Source organism: Delphinapterus leucas, chromosome 1 (assembly GCF_059928025.1).
Source record: "Delphinapterus leucas isolate spDelLeu-1000000601 "Yukka" chromosome 1, BTC_Dleu_Yukka2, whole genome shotgun sequence".
Taxonomy (NCBI): Eukaryota; Metazoa; Chordata; class Mammalia; order Artiodactyla; family Monodontidae; genus Delphinapterus; species Delphinapterus leucas.
Window position 1 is genome coordinate 67,584,199 of NC_143129.1, and position 19,300 is coordinate 67,603,498.

At 41.2% G+C, this 19,300-nt stretch overlaps 1 protein-coding gene across 1 annotated transcript in view; it reads left to right on the plus strand.

The window, feature by feature from the left end:
* The first annotated feature begins 2,636 nt into the window (after positions 1 to 2,636).
* ADCY10 (adenylate cyclase 10) overlaps positions 2,637 to 19,300 on the plus strand; it is a 96,760-nt gene continuing 80,096 nt past the window's right edge. Inside the window, exons 1-8 of the mRNA XM_022560065.2 lie at positions 2,637 to 3,116; positions 3,802 to 3,906; positions 5,149 to 5,187; positions 5,388 to 5,531; positions 8,604 to 8,809; positions 10,868 to 10,964; positions 14,440 to 14,528; positions 17,695 to 17,886. Coding sequence (XP_022415773.2) covers positions 2,864 to 3,116; positions 3,802 to 3,906; positions 5,149 to 5,187; positions 5,388 to 5,531; positions 8,604 to 8,809; positions 10,868 to 10,964; positions 14,440 to 14,528; positions 17,695 to 17,886 — 1,125 coding nt within the window. The 5' untranslated portion in view covers positions 2,637 to 2,863. The remainder of the gene's footprint in view (positions 3,117 to 3,801; positions 3,907 to 5,148; positions 5,188 to 5,387; positions 5,532 to 8,603; positions 8,810 to 10,867; positions 10,965 to 14,439; positions 14,529 to 17,694; positions 17,887 to 19,300) is intronic.

Genomic DNA, 19,300 nt, shown 5'->3' on the forward strand with positions numbered 1-19,300 from the left:
TGTGGGATCTTCCCAGACCAGGGCTCCAACCCATGTCCCCTGCATTGGCAGGCGGACTCTCAACCCGCCACTGGGGAAGTACTGTTCTTTCTTGATATGAGTAGAGAACATGGATTTGTTCACTTTATAATAATTCATCAAGCTATCCAGTTAGGAATTTTGCATTTTTCTGTGCATATGTTATGCTTCAATAAGTAAGTTTTTTAAAAGATAACATTGGATTTGCAGTAAATCTAGTCTTTTACACCACATGTTTATGCATTTGATTTTGTTAAAATTCTAAGCACAGCACTTATTTGCATTTATTCTTCAAAAACTTCATTGTTATTTCAGTCAATTAAAATATTTTAAGATCCTGATTCTATCATTCAGTACATTAGCTCTCCTTCCAATTATATCTTTATCTGAGTCCTCTAGCACACTCATGGAGGCCCCCTCTGAATGGACACTAGAACACAAATCAATATCCTTTAGGTCTAATTGTTAACCAGCTAACTATATTTTCATCACTCCTATAATTTTGTATGTTACCCACAAAGATGTGAGAAATTCGGCCAAATGCCTTGTTAAAGTCAAGATATACTTTGTCAACAGCATTCTCTTGGTTTTAAAGTTTAATAAATCAAAAAAGGAAATATGGGCTTCCCTGATGGTGCAGTAGTTGAGAATCCGCCTGCCAATGCAGGGGACACGGGTTCATGCCCCGGTGTGGGAAAAGTGGCTGTTCCCATGAGCCATGGCTGCTGGGCCTGCGCGTCCAGAGCCTGTGCTCCGCAACGGGAGAGGCCACAACAGTGAGAGGCCCGTGTACCGCAAAAAAAAAAAAAAAAGAAATAAGGCTAGTTTGTTCTCAGCTCTGAATCCCTTTTGACTCCTTTTAATCACCTGTTACTGATTAAGTGCTCACATATTATCAAGTATGATAACTCACAAATATCCCAGCTCTCACTCTCACCGCACACATGGTAGAATTGCACTTTCCCACTTAGGTGAAATTAGATATGTTGCATAACTTGCTTTGGCCAATGTCATTTGAGTGGAAATGAAATATATCGCTTCTGGGAAAACACTTTAAGAACGAGTCTGCAATCAAATCCTCTTTTCCCACTGTCTCCACAACCAAAATGTCCCAGCCTGTGTCCCAAAGTGAAGGCAACGATAGAGTAGGGCCTCAGACAACCTACAATGGACATGTAGCACCAGCAGGAAATGAATAAGAAATAAGCATTGGCTATTTCAAGCCATTGAGATTTTGGATTTTTTTGTTAATGAAGCAAAACCTAGCTTATACTGACTGATACATCACGTTTACCAGACGGTGTTTTCAGGAATCCACATGTAGTCTCATCTTTTGAAATTCAGAAGAGAATGTACCCGTCTCTAGTTTTCCAACCTCTCTCTCATTCTCCATTATTCTTTGAGATTACTGACATTACATCTGTCAGTTATTTCCATATATTTCAGTGGATATAGGTTATCTGGGAATGGCTACTTGAATTTAAATGACTAGTTTTTTATCACTGCTTTCTTATCTTGGACTTCAACTCTTTCTTGTCAATATTTGTTATATTTTCAATTCTCCATAGTGGAGAAGACAGAAACAAAAGAAGAGCTGTGTAGTACATCCTAGTTAAGCTTTGTCCTTATTCCTCTTTTATTAATTACCTTGCTTTCAATAAAACCTAAAAGTCCCTCTGGGTTTTCTTAACTTCATCATTTTTCCTAAGTCTCAGCTCATTCTGGGCATTCTCACACCCTTCTTTGATAAATTCATATAGCATTTATCAAATTCACTCTCTGAAATTTTTTATTTGATGTATTTGTCATCTATTGACTATTCCTAGCATATACTGTGTTTTAATGATATTTTTATTTTTTTTAACCTTAGTCATATGCTTCTCCTTCTACCTTTTGTTCACTTCTTAACATTTGCATTTACCAAGGTTTTTCCTTTTAAAGATTATCTAACACTTAATATTTAGTACTCATTTTTAGAGGTTTCTATCCATTTTAAGGTTTTTTTTTTGTTTGTTAAATATACTAATATACTAAAGTTTTCCCTGATTTTAAAAAAAAATGCTTTCCTGAAGTCTAAGATATATGTTAACTCACTTTTTCCTTCTAATACTCTTATGTACCCAAACATGACCTATGTTTGGTTGAAATTACTAAGCACGTCCTCCATGTTGGTGAGTATCAGTTCCTCCTTTTTTAAATTCACTTAGTATCTGTATCACTTATTCCAAGAACTTGAATTGCTCTGAAAATACTGGGTATGCTATTCCTGTTCAGGGTGGTAGAGCATGATTTTTACAACATTCAGGCATGATCATTTCATCAGCCCCAGCAGCTAAATGAACGCCTTAGGAAATCCTAGTTTTCTCAAAGCTAACTGCATAACACATTAAAATTTCAATATTTCCTCCCACTTACAGTTTAAAGTCTTACACACACACACACACCTTTTAATTCTTTCCCTCTATTTCTTTATGCCTATACCTTAAAACACTTAATCTCTTTCTTATATATAATACTCCACTTTGCTACTCACCTTTATATAAATATTCACAAACATAAACTCATGTCTACACTTCCTCTTTTAATTTTCAAAAAGGAGAGAGAAAAGATGAGAGACCAAAAGGGAGGGGGAGGGAAAGGGGGGACATGTGGACAGAAGGAAAAGGGGCTTGGATGGAGGGATTAGTGCTACTGGCCCCTCTACCACAGCACTTGTACCCTGAGGGCTCACCCCTTCACGGAAATGCATGGTCAACAACTCAGCCATTATCACCTCAACCACTTAAATAAGCAGTCCACAGGTTAGACAAAGCAAAAGGGAAGAAAGAAATAGGAAAGTGAGTGAATGAATGTAAGTCAGATTGCCTCCATTCTCAGCTTTGCTTTCCAGAAGGTCTATCTGGGGACTGTCTGCGGTGACCATACAACCCTGAACATCTGCCTTAACATGAACACTCGAAGTGAACATGAATCACAGGATCGGTCCATCGTCAAAATAGCAGCTCATTTACCGGACCTCATTGTCTATGGAGATTTTTCTCCAGAGCGACCTTCTGTGGATTATTTTGATGGAGTCTTGATGTTTGTTGATATTTCAGGCAAGCACAAAAGGGATGTTTAATGTGGGGGAACAACAGGCTTGAATCGGAATTACATGCAGAGCTTGACTGCAGAGTGGGGGGGGGGGGATTTTCAAGTGTTTGTGCTGTTACTGCAAATATTCCTACTGAGAAAACTGGAGGGAGGAGGGATAACCCGTGGACCTGGCTCCCTTTCTTCTTCCCTTACCCAGCATGTCCAGTAATGGGCAAATATTTAAGATGTCCACATCCCAGGCCTGGAACTTCAGGCTCCAATGGCCCTGTCCCAACTGACTCAACCCCCCACACCCAACAGCATCCCAGGCAAAATTGACCTCAGGAAATGGCCTCTCCAGATGTTGTTTACAGCTTAACAGGAAACTTGCCACCTCTTCAGAAGTCTTTGAATTTTATGAGTTTTCATTGCCATGAAATGGAAGTTCTATATCTAGTTAAAGAAATTGCAGTCATCCCTGTATAAGTTGAGAAATTAGGAGGGAAGAGTTATCTGGTGCCTTTCCCTGACCCCTAAAATAATAAACAGAGAAGACCCAATATCTGACACTTGACCAGCCACATAGATCATTTAAGAGAAACCCTGCCAGTTCTTAAAAGCTGAGGCCCGCTGCTCACCAGTGTGGTCCTCTTCTCCTGACTGTTTGGTTCCTCCCAGCACACAAGGAAACTAGCACATTTGTTACAGGTTTTACTGCAATGACTGAGAAGTTCAGCACAGCCATGTACATGGACAGAGGGGCTGAGCAGTTGGTGGAGATCCTCAACCACTATATAAGTGCAATAGTGGAGAGTAAGTGTCCCCATAGGTTTCTGGCTTAAGCATATTTCAATTCATTGTTTTTCTGTATTTGGTGGTTATAACCTGATAAAGTACTGTTGCTTAGCATTCTTCATTGTCTCCATGAAATGTGTATGAAACTAGTCTTTTTGAAATATAGTACAGTACAAATGAAGGAATGCAATCAAACCTCATTAACACAGACTATTTGAGGGATTAGTTTTGCATTAGTTACAAAACTAAATTAGAGACTACTTTTAAAAGAACTGTAGTAGTAATTCTTTTAGTTATATTCAATAACTCCAAAAAGCTAGCATCAGTGTAACTCAAACACAGTCATTAAGAGAATATGGTATGAATACATGAGTGATTTACAATCAACTTGTCAGTAATTTGTGTCCTAATAATGGATTCTGAAGTACTTCCAGCTGACTGAAACTTTGGTCTCCTTTTCAACCTCTGCCTACCAACTTGTTTGCATTATTAATTCGAACTATTCATGAAGAAAAGGATTTATTCTATTAAGGTAAATCTTAGGTCTAGTCCATTATCAGGCTCTGAATTCCCTAGTAATATCTTAATATCACCCACTAAATAAAATTTGATTGCCATTAAAAGCAGAAACTGTATCTAATTCCTTTTTGCATTACACTCAGCACAACGGTGCTCAACAAATTTGTGATGATGCAGAAATAAGAGGAAAAATGTCCATTTATGTCAGAAAGCCTAAATAAACAAAATGCAAGTTGGTAATAAACAAAACCCAAGTTGACCATAGTTGTGGTTTTTTCTGATTTTCAGTTCTTATGGAGTCCTGTCACTCATGTACTCACCCACGCTCACTCAAGCCCCTGCTCATAACATACACAGATCAGTGAAGAACGTCCCATTATCATGGGAGTAGGATAGCTGTCCTTAAGCCTCCTCAGCAATCCCACCGTCTTCGTTCCTATCTTTTCCCATTCACAAAAACAGAGCAGGTACATAATCTAGTTCACTGTTCTCATTCTGCAGTTGAGGAAACAGACTCAAGTGGGTTTAAATGCCTTGTCTGAGATGACATCTTTAGTATAAACCTATTCTCTGAATTGCTCTTCTCTTGACCTAATTTCTATCCCACTGTTGAAGAGTAGATTCTTTTTATTAGCTTTAAGAAATCAAAGTTATTCTGTACACCTGAAACTTACATAATTTAAAAGAAAGAAAGAAATCAGAGTTTGACTTTACCTTCTTTTCTTTTTTCTTTTCTCTCAGAAGTGTTGATTTTTGGAGGAGACATCTTAAAATTTGCAGGTATGGGGGCTTACCGACATAGCAGGGGTAAGAAAGGAATGCCGAGGGGCCTGTGCTCTGACAAAGGAGGCATCTCAGAGAAAACAGTGGCCAGCAGACCGGGTGGAGAAATGTTTGAAGCATAATTCTGTACAGATTTCATACAAAATAGACTGGCCCCCAGGGCAGGTCAGGACCTCCGGTGTGTCTTCCTTTTCAAGGTGATGCTCTGCTAGCCCTGTGGAAGGTGGAGCGGAGGCAACTGAAAAGCATCATCACGGTGGTAATTAAATGTAGCCTGGAGATCCATGGATTGTTTGAGACCCAGGAGTCTGAAGAAGGCCTGGATGTCCGAGTCAAGATAGGTAAGCTCTTGAGAAAGAAGAGATGCTATAGCAGTTTGGATATAGGTCCTGACTCCTGAGGCACCTCCCCCCTAAAGAGAAAACAGTAGAACACTGTGACGCAGGTCCACCATCTTGTCTTGAACTTTGGATTAGGTTAACCAGAATGTGAATTTTGGTTCCCTCACTTATCAGTTAAGAGAACTAATATCTACCCCATAGACTCTTACAAAAAAGTAAACTTAAGTGGTTAGTATAGTACCCGGCACATAGTCACCACTCCACAAAATAGTCTTTATCGTTACTATTGCTGTTATTATGATTAGGTCTTGCTTTTGTCAACAATATGTATCATTAAGCACAACAGGGAGCAGCTTGTGATTACATGGATTCAGCAATGTCGTAAGACTGGTCCTCCCCCGCGTCATAAGAATCATGTGCAAGAAAAGCTTAAAAGTTCAACCTGCGACACAGCTCCACTTAATAGAGGCCTTCTTAAATTCACACGTACAATAACCATCACATATATTTCCAGTTGTGTTGCAGACATGACACTATGTCATTTCCACTTCACCACAGTCCTCAGGTACGGGCATCAAAGGATTTCACAGGTGGGGAATGAGATTCTGAGAAGTGTAAATGATGAGTTACAGCTGATGCTGTTGGTGTTCGCTTTTGCCTAACTAAACTTTGTAAACTTTATAATTCTCCAGTATCATAGATGATGAGAAGATCAGAGGTTATCCAATTAACTGCTTCTCAGTTTTCTTTAGGTTATTCAGAATTTCCAAATTAGTTAAATCTTCTGTTGAAAAAATAATCAAAGTTGTTGTAATACTGAATCTTATTTTTCCAAGTTAACACCTAGAGATTTTTGACATATTATCCTTCTTGGAAAATGATGGGGACCCTTCATGTGTATGCTGATTGGCTGTTAGAGAAGTGAAGTGGTTCCAGTACCTTTTCTTTTTTTTTAATTTAATTTTATTTATTTAAAAAATTTTAAAATTGAAGTATAGTTAATTTACAATGCTGTGCCAATCTCTGCTGTACAGCAAAGTGACTCACTTATACACATACATTCTTTTTTTATATGCTTTTCCATTATGGTTTATCACAGGATATTCAATATAGTTCCCTGTGCTATACAGTAGGACCTTGTTGTTTATCCATCCTACATATAATAGTTTACATCTGCTAATCCCAAACTCCCAGTCCTTCCCTTGGCAACCACAAGTCTGTTCTCTATGTCTATGAGTTTGTTCCTGTTTTGTAGATAGGTTCACTGGTGCCATATTTTAGATTCCACATATAAGTGATATCATACGGTATTTGTCTTTCTCTTTCTGACTTACTTCACTAGTATGATAATCTCTAGTTGCATCCATGTTACTGCAAATGGCATTATTTCGTTCTTTTTTATGGCTGGGTAGTATTCCATTGTATATATGTACCACATCTTCTTTAGCCATTCATCTGTCGATGGGCATTTAGGTTGTTTCCATGTTTTGGCTATTGTGAATCGTGCTGCTATGAATATAGGGGTGCATGTGTCTTTTTGAATTATAGTTTTGTCCAGGTATATGCCCAGGAGTGGGATTGCTGGGTCATATGGTAATTCTATTTTTAGTTTTCTGAGGAACCTCCACAGTGTTTTCCATAGTGGCTGAACCAACTTACATTCCCACCAACAGTGTAGGAGTTCCCTTTCCTCCACACCCTCTCCAGCATTTGTTATTTGTAGACTTATTAATGATGGCCATTCTGACTGGTGTGAGATGATACGTCATTGTAGTTTTGATTTGCATTTCTCCAATAATTCGTGATGTAGAGCATCTTTTCATGCGCCTACTGGCCATCTGTATGTCTTCTTTGGAAAAATGTCTCTTGAGGTCTTCTCCCCATTTTTAGATTGGGTTGTTTTTTTGTTGTTGAGTTGTATGAACCATTTGTATATTTTGGAGATTAAGCCTTAGTCTGTCACATCATTTGCAAATATTTTCTCCCATTCCATAGGTCATCTTTTCTGTTTTTTGTTTGTTTTTATGGTTTCCTTTGCTTTGCAAAAGCTTGTAAGTTTGATTAGGTCCCATTTGTTTATTTTTGTTTTTATTCTATTGCAGTAACTTTTCTTTTAATGAGCCTAAGCATCAGTATGCTTCAGAGGGAAAACAAACCATATGTATATATCAGGGGAAATCAGCTTTGACAAATCAGCATGGCAGAGAGCGAAGATAAAAAACAAATTTTGGTGCTTCCCTGGTGGTGCAGTGGTTGAGAGTCCACCTGCTGATGCAGGGGACACGGGTTCGTGCCCTGGTCTGGGAGGATTGCACATGCCGCGGAGCGGCTGGGCCCGTGAGCCACGGCCACTGAGCCTACGTGTCCGGAGCCTGTGCTCTGTGACGTGAGAGGCCTGCATACTGCAAAAAAAAAAACCCACCAAATTTTGATTATGTTAATTATAGTCATTTAAAAGAACTGTGTATCACTTACAGTTCATGTATACATACATTTCGTATACATGTCATATTTTACAACATTCTCTCTTCTGTTGCTTTGGTACCAAAACCTTCAGCTCCCAACTTGAAAACAACTGGAGGACACATTTTTGGGATAGAACTTGACCATCAAAATGCCTGTTCCTTTCCCCTACCTTTTCTTCTCTGGCTGTTGCCTGAAATTTCACCCTAAGTGCTTCCTTTCAGCTAGAGCCACAATCTCTGATAAAATGCAAGTTGTTCCCAAACAGAAATCATTAAAACTGTCCTCTGTATAAATAAGAAGTGTAAATAAGTCAAAGTATAAATAAATTGAATAAAAGATAAAATAACTTTGGGGACTGATAGGGCCAGATATCTAGGGAGCTAAATGTCATAGAAAGGTGAAAACAAGTAGGTAACTTGCTAGCTTTGGGAGAAAAGGAGTTTGGGAAGGGCCAGGCCCAGAATAGACTGCTCTGATTTCCATGTAAAATTTTAGAAACTAGAGTTTGCTCTGGGATGCTCAAGATTCTGATTTGTCCAAGAACCCATGCTGCTGGGGACCAAGCCAGAACTTCTCATGCAAATCCATTGCTTGCCTTCTTGCCAGGCCTGGCTGCCGGCCACATCACCATGTTGGTCTTTGGAGATGAAACTCGAAACTACTTTCTAGTGATTGGTCAGGCGGTGGATGACGTGCGCCTGGCGCAGAACATGGCGCAGATGAATGATGTCATTCTATCACCAAACTGCTGGCAGCTCTGTGACCGGAGCATGATTGAAATTGAGAGGATTCCAGATCAGAGAGCAGTAAAGGTAGGTGTGATCCTGTCACTTGCAGAAAGTTCTGCCATTCTGTGCCAGGGGCCTCCTGTTGGAAAAGCCACTGGGAAGCCACTGGTTCCATGAAGCTTCCAGGCTGGAGACTCGGATGGGGTCAATCTGGGTTAGATTAAAAAGTATTGGTCCAGGGACTTCCCTGGTGGCACAGTGGTTAAGAATCCGCCTGCCAATGCAGGGGACATGGGTTCGAGCCCTTGTCCAGGAAGACCCCACATGCCACAGAGCAGCTAGGCCCATGAGCCACAACTACTGAGCCTGCATGACACAACTACTGAAGCCCGGGCGCCTAGAGTCCGTGTTCCGCAACAAGAGAAGCCACTGCAATGAGAAGCCCGCGCACCACAATGAAGAGTAGCCCCCGCTCCCTGAAACTAGAGGAAAGCCTGCACGCAGCAACGAGGACCCAACACAGCCAAGTAAATAAATAAATAAATAAGTAAAGTATTGGTCCAGAACACCTCCTCTGGGAGGAACCAAGGCTGGTGAGTTCAAGAGGAAATGATCAGGCTTCTCCGTGGTAATTAAGGATGTGGAATTTGGGTATGGAGGCCTTTGGGGGGACCAGTGCCCTTGCTTAATGAAAGGCAAAGTCTCCTGGCTATTCCCTAGGAGCAGAGGGTTGTAGTTTTGACGGCTGCCATTGGCCTTCAGGTTCTCCACTCAACACTCTCCTAACTCAGGCTGAGGAATCACCGAGGGTGAGGATTGGAGGTGAGCAGGGGCAGCAAAGATTAGTGAAGGAAGAGACTTCTCCTGTGGCCCTGCCTAGTAGAAAGCACTGTAGTTAAGTTGAAGACCAACTATAAGCAGAACTGTCCTTGGGATGTAGCCAATTAGAGAAAGGGGGCAGAGCTGTGCTGCTGGATGAACCAAGAATGAGGCTGCTTGGCAGATGGAAAGAAGAGATGGTGAACACATGGAATTGCAGGCAAAGTTGAGAGCCCCCTCACCCCCACACACACAATGTACTAGGTATGCATCAGTCTACAACCCTCACAGCCCTCCCCCACTCACTCTCCCAGTAATACACATCCCAGCTGCATGACCTAGCTGGGTGATAGCAATGCCCCCCATTCCCTATCTTCTTCAATCTTTCCTTATACCTTTAAAAATTGTTTTTAATTTTTAAATTAATTTTAGACTCACAAGAAAGTTCAAAAATAATATGAGTGTTTCCATATATCCCTTACCCAGCTTCCCCAAATGTTAGCATTCTTCATAACCAGAGTGCAATAGTCAAAACCTGAAAATTAACATTGGTGCAAAACTACTCACTAATTAAAGGCCTTATTTGGATTTTACCTGTTTTCCCACTAAAGTCCTCAGTGGAATGTTCCAGGATTCTATCCGTGATCTCACACCACATTTTGTTATTTTTACCTAGCCTCCTGCAATCTCTAAAACAGTTTTTTAGTTTTTCCTTGTCTTTTATGACCTTGACGTGTAAGAAGAGCATTAATCAGTTATTTTAGTGTGTGTCCCTCTGTCTGGTTTTGCCTGATAGTTTCTCGTTATTGGACTAAGGTTATCCATTTGGGGGGCAAGAATGTCACAGAAATGAGGTTGTGCCATTCTCCATGTATCATATATTGGGGTTCATGGTTTGATATGAATCTTATTACTGGTGCTGTTCCTGATAACTTTTGGGGCATTAGCACACTTTGTCTTTTTACGCTTGTAAGAAAGAAATGATGTACAGTTTAACCAGGCTTTATTTGAATTAAAATATTATAAAAGAATAAGAAAAAGAAGAAGAAAGTTCTAAGACTGGAAAAGTATACAGGTCAGCCCCTTGGAATGGCCCTCTGTGTATATACCAAAGATTGAGATTTTAATGACCAATCGAAGATATTTTTAACGTAGTCACATGCAAATAAATCTCTTCATTGTTTAAGTATGCTAGTCTCTGTTTATCATGTCCTGGATATTCAAAAGCATACACCCTGCCCTTTCTGTTGAGAAATTACATTCAAAGGACCAGACAGCCCTCAGAATAACCAAAAACCTCTCTTTTTTTCTTTTTCAATTTAGGTTAATTTCTTAAAACCACCCCCTTCTTTTAACTTTGACGAATTTTTCACAAGATGTATGGCTTTCATGGATTATTATCCTTCTAGTGACCACAAAAGTAAGTACCCTCTATAGACAAAAGCCTTTGCCTCTACAATTGGTCAGTAGGGTCTTATACCAATGTCAGGGGCTCCATTACAAGTGATTGGCCTCCTCAGTACAGCTCCCAGTCCCAGCAGCACACAAAAGGGACCTCCTTCCCATTCCCCACAACCTTCCTCGGGTCCTCTACCTCTCCCTTGGCAATGACTCCTTCCGTCGTCGTCCAGACATTTGTAAGTCTTCTCCATGATAAAAGAAAAATATAAAACTTCTATGAACCCTACTTTTCCCTTCTAACCTTCACCACCAAACTTCTCAGAATAGTAATCTGTATGTCTCTGCCTCTTCTTCTATCCTCTCATTTATTTATTCACCTAATAAGCATTGATTACATGCACCTCGGAGGTGAGGGGGCATGTGTTCACCTACTTGTCAGTCTTGAGCCCCTGACATCCAGCTTCTGTCCACTTCTTCTGTCTACTGAGACTGTTTATGTCAAGGTCACTAATAACCATCAACTTACCAAACCAACTGACCTCTCTTCAGGCCTCATACTAGGTGCTTGGCTTTAGATTACTCTCTTTTTCTGGATACTACCTTCTCCTCTTTCCTTGCTTTCAAGAATATTCTTTCCTAGTTTTGCTTTTACCCCCCAAACTACCCATTTTCAGTGCCCTTTCTATTCCTTAAATGTTGATGATTTCAGGGATCTGTCCTTGACTGTCTGGTCTTCTCTACCCACATTTTGTGGAACCCTTCATCTATGCTGGATTTCCCCATGACTCCACAGGGCTGGGACTAGGGTGAGGAAAGCAGGACAATTTAGGTGATACAAAACAAACTTTAACACTTCATGAAGTAGACAGTCTTCTGCAAAATGGTGCGGAGGGCAGGAAGCTTTTACAGGGTAAAGAATAAAAGAAGAGACAAATAAAAAATATCTGATTGGGTGGGGTCATATAGTTAGTCTTGTGTGGGGTGAGAAGGCCCAGAGTTGGCTTGGCATTTGGGGATTGGCTGACTGGATTATTGCATTTCTGGTTAAGAGGAGCATTTACAGGGAAACAGACATTATCTAAGTCTTGGTTTGCTGACATGGCACCCTGGGTAGGGAACAGCTCCATCTTGGGCCTAGAAATTTATTTCAACATTGTCTAAATTCTATGCTACTTATCTTTCCCTAAAAACTGTTTCTTCATCCAAACTAGAAACTTCAGAAACATCTTTGAATCATTTTTCTTTCTCATCATTTATGTGTAGGTCTTGAATATTTTGAACATCACAAATAGTAGACTGTAATTTTACAAAATTGCAGTAGGTAATGGGGTGGGAGGGACACTGAGGGGAACTGCAGGAAAATTGACCAGGAAAGGCCAAGAACCCAAAAGCTCCAAGGATGGAGAAAGTCTAGTGACACTCCTTGAGTTGTATGTATCCCATCCCAACTCCTAGATCTTAATGATGCCTTCAATAAAGAGCTTCTTCTGGCCTTATTTTGGTCACTGCAATAGTGCAGTGCAATTCTGGTGCTAATTACCTGGAGTTAGCACATATAGGTGGAGTCCTCCATAAGACTCTCCTTATTTCAGACACCAGCTGCAAGTTCTGAGATCACCAGGCCACCCGCACTTCTGACCAATTGGCTACAGATCCAAGGGTTCCCACAATGCTCTCAGGTTCAATAAATAATTCACTATAGCTCACAGAACTCAGGAAAGTGCTATGCTTATAATGATGGCTTTATTGTAAAGGATACAAATGAAGACCAGTGTTGTATTTATCTCTAGACACATAGGGTGAGGTCTGGGAGAGTCCCAAACATGAAGCTTCTGTATCCTCAGGACACATCACTCTCCCTGCACATCAAGGTATGATTACCAACCAGGGAAGCTCACCCAAGCTTTTGGGGGTTCAGAGATTTTATTGGCATTTAATTAAGTAGGCATGTTGATGGAATCATTGGCCTTGCAACTGAACTAAATCTCCAGTCCCCATTCCCTCTTCAGAAGTCCTGGAGGTCAGGCTCTAATCACCTGGCTCAAAGCCCCAACCCTCTTATCATATGCTTGGTCTTTCCAGATAGACCCCTATCCTGAATCATCTCATTAGCATAAATTCAGGTGTGGTCCAAAGGGCCCACAGTGAATAACAGAGACAATCCTATTAACTGGGAAATCCCAAAGGTCTAGAAGTTACTCTCAGGTACCAGAAACGAAAGCCAGCCAAATTCTTTATAAGTTTTGTCCCCATAACCGTTGCCACCGTAATGGTCTAGACCTTTACAACTCCTGCTCTCTTCCAGAGCTCTTTGCCTTTTTCCACAGTCTATTTAGTGTATTTCTTGTTAATCTCCAATATTCACATGGGGCTCCAGGCAGGCTAGAGTAACATACTGTGCTCATTCTTGACTTTAACCAACTTGGTTCCCTCTGCTAGGAATGCCCTCCTCAATCCTTCTAGTAAAAAGCTGTAAGTCATTCAAGATTGAGTAAAATCCCTAGTTCTCCTTTGAATCCTTTTCAGATTAAACCAGTTTGTCTAGGCCCCTGCTTCCTCTGAATCTCTCTGGTCTTTATAATCTTTTAGCCCATTTGGCCTCTTTTCTATTTAAATTTTCTAAAAATATTATACTTGAGTGTCCATAAGTCAGTGCCTCCAGGAAAAAGTCCAAGTTTCCTAATGACTTTTTTCCCCACACAGTGCCTAGCATGGTGTTTTAAATATACTAGGTTTTGAATATATTCCATAAAGACTTTAAAATTAATTTTCTTCTTAATTTGTATCCCTTTCAGACTCCGTTGTTATTTTTCAACTATTTTTTTTCACATTATCATTATTTTACTCCCTGCTAAAAGCCTATCATCCTCCCTTTCTCCCTCACTTTTTGATTTCTTCAAGCTCATTCTTACCACCTCCTATCAGTCTATTTTAGAGTATGGAACTATCAACCATTACAGTAACGAGAACCATAGAGATAATGAAACCCTAGTGCTTATTTTCCCTGGACAAGGAAGTAGGAGTCAACCAGGGCAGTGAAGCGACTTGCCCAGAGTCACACAGTGAGTTGGTATCAAACCTGAGATCAGAAGCCAGTGTCCTGAATCTTACTTGTGCTGCTCTTTCAACTCTGTCATCCCCTACATTCTGTCACCATTGTCCTCCATTGGCATTCCCTCATCTCTCCATTCCCATCACCTGTGGCAAGACTTTTAGGCCAAGTATGGAGGTGAAAGTCTCCTTAAGTTCTGAAGCGTGATGACAATTAGAAGAGGGTTTTGAGCTACACGCAACTGAATTTTGGGAAACCCGCAACTTCTGAGAACTTCTCATTGGATTTCCCTTGGCCCTATTTGGCCACTAGGTAGCCCAGAGTGTTCTGACTGAACAGTGAAGACCACTGCCCAAGGGAATGGGGACTGGGAGGTGCCTCTTTCTAGCACTGCAGAGCCAAGCTTCCCTTTCTGAGCCTGCCCCTCCTTCTGCCCTCTTAGACCTCCTGAGGCTTGCTTGCATGCTGGAGTCCGATCCTGAACTGGAGTTGTCCCTACAAAAGTATGTGATGGAAAGCATATCGAAACAGGTATTTTCATATTTTAATTTATTGGCTTTTGGTGTGTCAGGGATCTTGGACAGCTGTTAAGATCAAGAAAATCAGTAGCTTGTAAAATGTTTCATTGAAGTAAAAAGAGGTGGGGCTGACATTCTCCATGCCTAGGTGAATGAAAAGTTTATTGTTCACGTCAGGATACTTTTAAGAGTTAAAGGGGCATTATTCATAATTACACTGTGACAACAGGTGTAAACTAGGACTGTGTTGCCTTACACAACTGGGCAAACTGAACCTGTCCCAAGCGTATAAGAACATATGGTTACCCTTTCTATAGGCCACATAGCAGAAAGACGCCAAGTGAATGATACTGTTTCTCTTAAGTCACTTGAATTGGATCTTAAGCTTTGAAAGTTAATACAGATAATTAGAACTCTCAGAACTACCTCCAGCCCCCAAAGTTTTCCCTTTGCATTTCCTTAGATCTAGGTTCTCTCAAATGCATTAATCTGTGCAAATTATAACTGTTTCTGAGCACTCACCATATGCCAGACACTCTACTCTTTCTTTCTTTCTTTTTATAGCCTACATATATCTGAACTACATTTATAGCCAAGTGGTTCACCTTTTTTTTTTTTAATATTTATTTTTTTGGTTGCACCGGGTCTTAGTTGTGGCAGGTGGGCTACTTAGTTGCAGCATGCACATGGCATCTAATTCCCTGACCAGGGATTGAACCCAGGGCCCCTGCGTTGGGAGCTCAGAGTCCTATCCACTGCACCACCAGGGAAGTCCCTCTACCCTTTCATATATTTATTCTTCACAATCCTTGGCAGATATTTTTATCCCTTATATGTGAGAAAACTGAGACCCAGAGGATGCCATGAACTTTCCTGAGGTTGTAAAGTAGCAAATGTGCCTAGGATTTGAACTCTGTTCTCTCTGAACCCTACATTTTTTGCACAGGCTATACACTGCCTCTAATATATGGCTGTTTTAATTCTTAATCCCATCAAAATGCAGTTGTGCCCTAGAGGAAGTCTTTGTAGGACAAGCCTGATCAGTGGGCAGCTGCCTTCACAGTATGGGTTGAAGAGCTATCAGAATGCACCCCTCCACATTCTGCTGAATTTAGAAACACTCCCTTTAGTGGCTGCAATTGTTCGACTCTTCAAGGTTTTTGAAGCTCAAGAGAGCCACCCCCTCTTCCCCTCCCTCCCTCTAAGAGATATAACACATTATGCCTCTTCAGCTGTTACCAGCTGAGAGCAAGGTCTACAGGAATGGGATATGTGAGACTCCATGAGTCACTATGAAAACTGTGGGTAGGAATGACGAACACCAGCTGAAGATATAACAGCTAAGGGGGCTGAAAGGAGACAAAAGAGAAACCTTTTACAGCTTTACCAAGGCCTGTCCCTGCACTTCAAGAACAGAGATGTGGGGACTTCCCTGGTGGCGTAGTGGTTAAGAAGCCGCCTGCCAATGCAGGGGACACGGGTTCAATTCCTGGTCCGGGAAGATCCCACATGCCGTGGAGCAACTAAGCCTGTGTACCATAACTACTGAACCTGTGCTCTAGAGCCCATGAGCCACAACTACTGAGCATGCGTGCTACAACTACTGAAGCCCGGACTCCTAGAGCCTGTGCTCTGCAGCAAAGAGAAGCCATCACAATGAGAAACGTGTGCACTGCAGCAAAGAGTAACCCTTGCTGCAACTAGAGAAAGCCCGAGCGCAACAATGAAAACCCAATGCAGCCAAAAATAAATAAATAAAATAAAATTTTAAAATAATAATAATTAAAAAAAAAGCACCCCTAAAAATTCAAGGTAAAACAAAACAGAGAGTTGTAGGCATATAATAGAAAGATATGTTTTAAAAAAAAGAAAAAGAACAGAGATGTGGTTGCATTTTCCAAACCAAAACTCAGAACACATGGCCTGATAGAATAAATTTTAAATTAATTAATTAATTTAACATTTAAAATCATGTATTTAATATTAATTATTGATATTTAAGAAATTCATTTGAAAACTCAGAAAGTTATCATATTGTTGAGTTAGAAATTATTAAATTATCTTTTATGAAAAGTCTCAAATTACATGAAACCAGGACTGTCTCAGCCTGCAAGATTCCCTATACACAATTGGCTGCAAGATTCCCTATACACAATTTCCTCTTTCATCCAGAAGATGTGTTTCATATAGCCAATGGAGAATTTGACACTTTTGTGCTATTTGGGGGAGAAAAAAATGCAGTGATTCTCCCCCATTGGTTTGCTATGCAGTTAATTTAACAAAATTCAGGGCTGATGATACAGGCAGGGATAATTTGGGAACACCCTCCTTTCCTTTCCCTGTGCAGGAGAATGTTATAAATGGAATGTTGGACTAGAAGTCTGTAGATTTGCATTTTTGTTTGCTACTGTTTCCCCATGTGACTTGGGAAAATTATGTTATTTCACCATCTCTCAGTTATCTAATTAGTAAAGTGGGCATAATAATGCTGACTTTATTTCGTTTGAGGATAAAATAGGGTAGAATATGAAAATATTCTCTGAAAACATAAGGTTGAATTACATAGCATGCTATTCTTATTCCTACATTGTAAGGGAGCCAAAAGAGCAGCAGTCCTTTTTTTATTGTGACGGCTCATATTGGCATGAGGGAGCTAGCAGTTGGGGCAAGGGAGTGGTGTCTGGCCAAAAATGAGCAGGTGTGTAGGTTTCCATTGGAAGAGATTTTTTTTTTTTTTTGCAGTTTTGTTTTGTTTTGTTTGTTTGTTTTTTGCGGTGCGCGGGCCTCTCACTGTTGTGGCCTCTCCCGTTGCGGAGCACAGGCTCCGGATGCGCAGGCTCAGCGGCCATGGCTCACGGGCCCAGCCGCTCGGCAGCATGTGGGATCTTCCCGAACTGGGGCACGAACCCGTGTCCCCTGCATCGGCAGGCGGACTCTCAACCACTGCGCCACCAGGGAAGCCATGGAAGAGATTTTGATAGGCTATTCCATTTCCATCTTTTTTACTTTGGGTTGCCTCTTCTGTGTTGTACCTCCCAACTTTGATAACTTCAGCTTCCCTAGAGAATCTCAAAAGGCTAGTTCTATCCCAGTGATAATTTTGGGTGTAAGGGTGATATTGGGAGGAAAGATCCACTGCCAAGGACGCATGTTAAGGAAAGCTTCCCTCTAAATTGCAGATTGATGACAAACAGCTTCGGGGTTATTTGTCTGAGCTTCGCCCAGTGACGATCGTGTTTGTGAACCTGATGTTTAAGGACCAAGACAAAGCAGAAGTCATAGGCTCAGCCATCCAGGATGCCTGCGTGCACATTAATTCTGTCCTGAGGGTCTTCCGAGGCCAAATCAACAAAGTCTTCATGTTTGACAAGGTAAATTTCCCACTAAAGGTGTGGGAACCTGCCAGTAATTTAAGGTTAGCATTCATGTCTATGGACATGGGGGAGAGGGAGGGAATAGACACCTTTAACCTAGAACTATCAGTCTTTATTCATAGTTATAATTACAGCTTACATGGTGGATATGGCACTCACCACGTGCCAGGCATTGTTCTCCACACTTTACATATTTTACTCATTTCTCCTCATGACTACTCCAAGAGGTAGGTACTGCTCTTATTGTCCCCAGTTTACAGATGAGGAGGTTTAGGTAGAGATGAGGCTACTGAGACAAGATGAGATTAAATGGTGGACTGGGATTCAAACCCAGGTAATGTGCCTTCTTCGTCTGTGCTCTTAACCCCTGTGTTCAACTAACTTTCACTATACATACGTATATCTGCAACCCAGGGTATAATGCATCTCCCAGAGATTTTAGGTCAGGTTTCTAGTAACCGTCATACCCCAGAAGCTGTAATTTCCGATAATCTCCACCTGCTGTAGGTACACTTCCAGTTCCCCTTTCAGTTTCTTAATCAGTTGGGGTGGGTGGGTGGTGGGTGTCACATCTAGCTCTCAGTGTTTTCAATCTGCTCTTATTCAATTCGGAGAAAAATGATGTGATAAATTATCACAGAAGTGCTCATGAGAAGTGACTCCCGGGCTTCCCCGGTGGCGCAGTTGTTGAGAGTCCACCTGCCGATGCAGGGGACACGGGTTCGTGTCCCGGTCCGGGAAGATCCCACATGCCGCGGAGTGGCTGGGCCCGTGAGCCATGGCCGCTGGGCCTGCGCTTCCGGAGCCTGTGCTCCGCAACGGGAGAGGCCACAACAGTGAGAGGCCTGCATACCGCAAAAAAAAAGAAAAAAAAAGAATTGACTCCCCATCTCAGGTGTTTCTGTATCTTCAGAGCAGGGCACTCAATTACTGCCCCACACTCATTCATTCACTAATTCAGTAAGCACTTATTGAGCATTTCATAGCCACTGAAAGCTAGGGCTGCAAAGATGGGTAACTCACACACGTTGTCCCAGAACCAGGCAAAAAGAACAAATTCTTTGTAGGAAAAATAAACTCTGTGCTTCTGAGGGAGTGGGGCCCTCCAGCACAGTGTGCTCTAGTACTTGCTTCCATATTCATTCATGAGTATCATCAGAAAAGAGCATAGAACCTAAGAGAACAGTCTTCGGTGTCTAACAGACACTCCAGACAATTCCTGGAGAGACAGTTCCTGGCTCCAACAATTCTCAGCTGTGTGACCTTAGCAAGTCATTGAACTTCTCTGAGACTTGGTTTGTTCCTGAGTAAAAATAGGGATATTACTTAAATGGGGATAGTATTTGCCTCAAATGACTGTTGGAAGTTTTAAAAAATATATGTGGGAAGCACTTGTTGCAGTGCCAGTTCG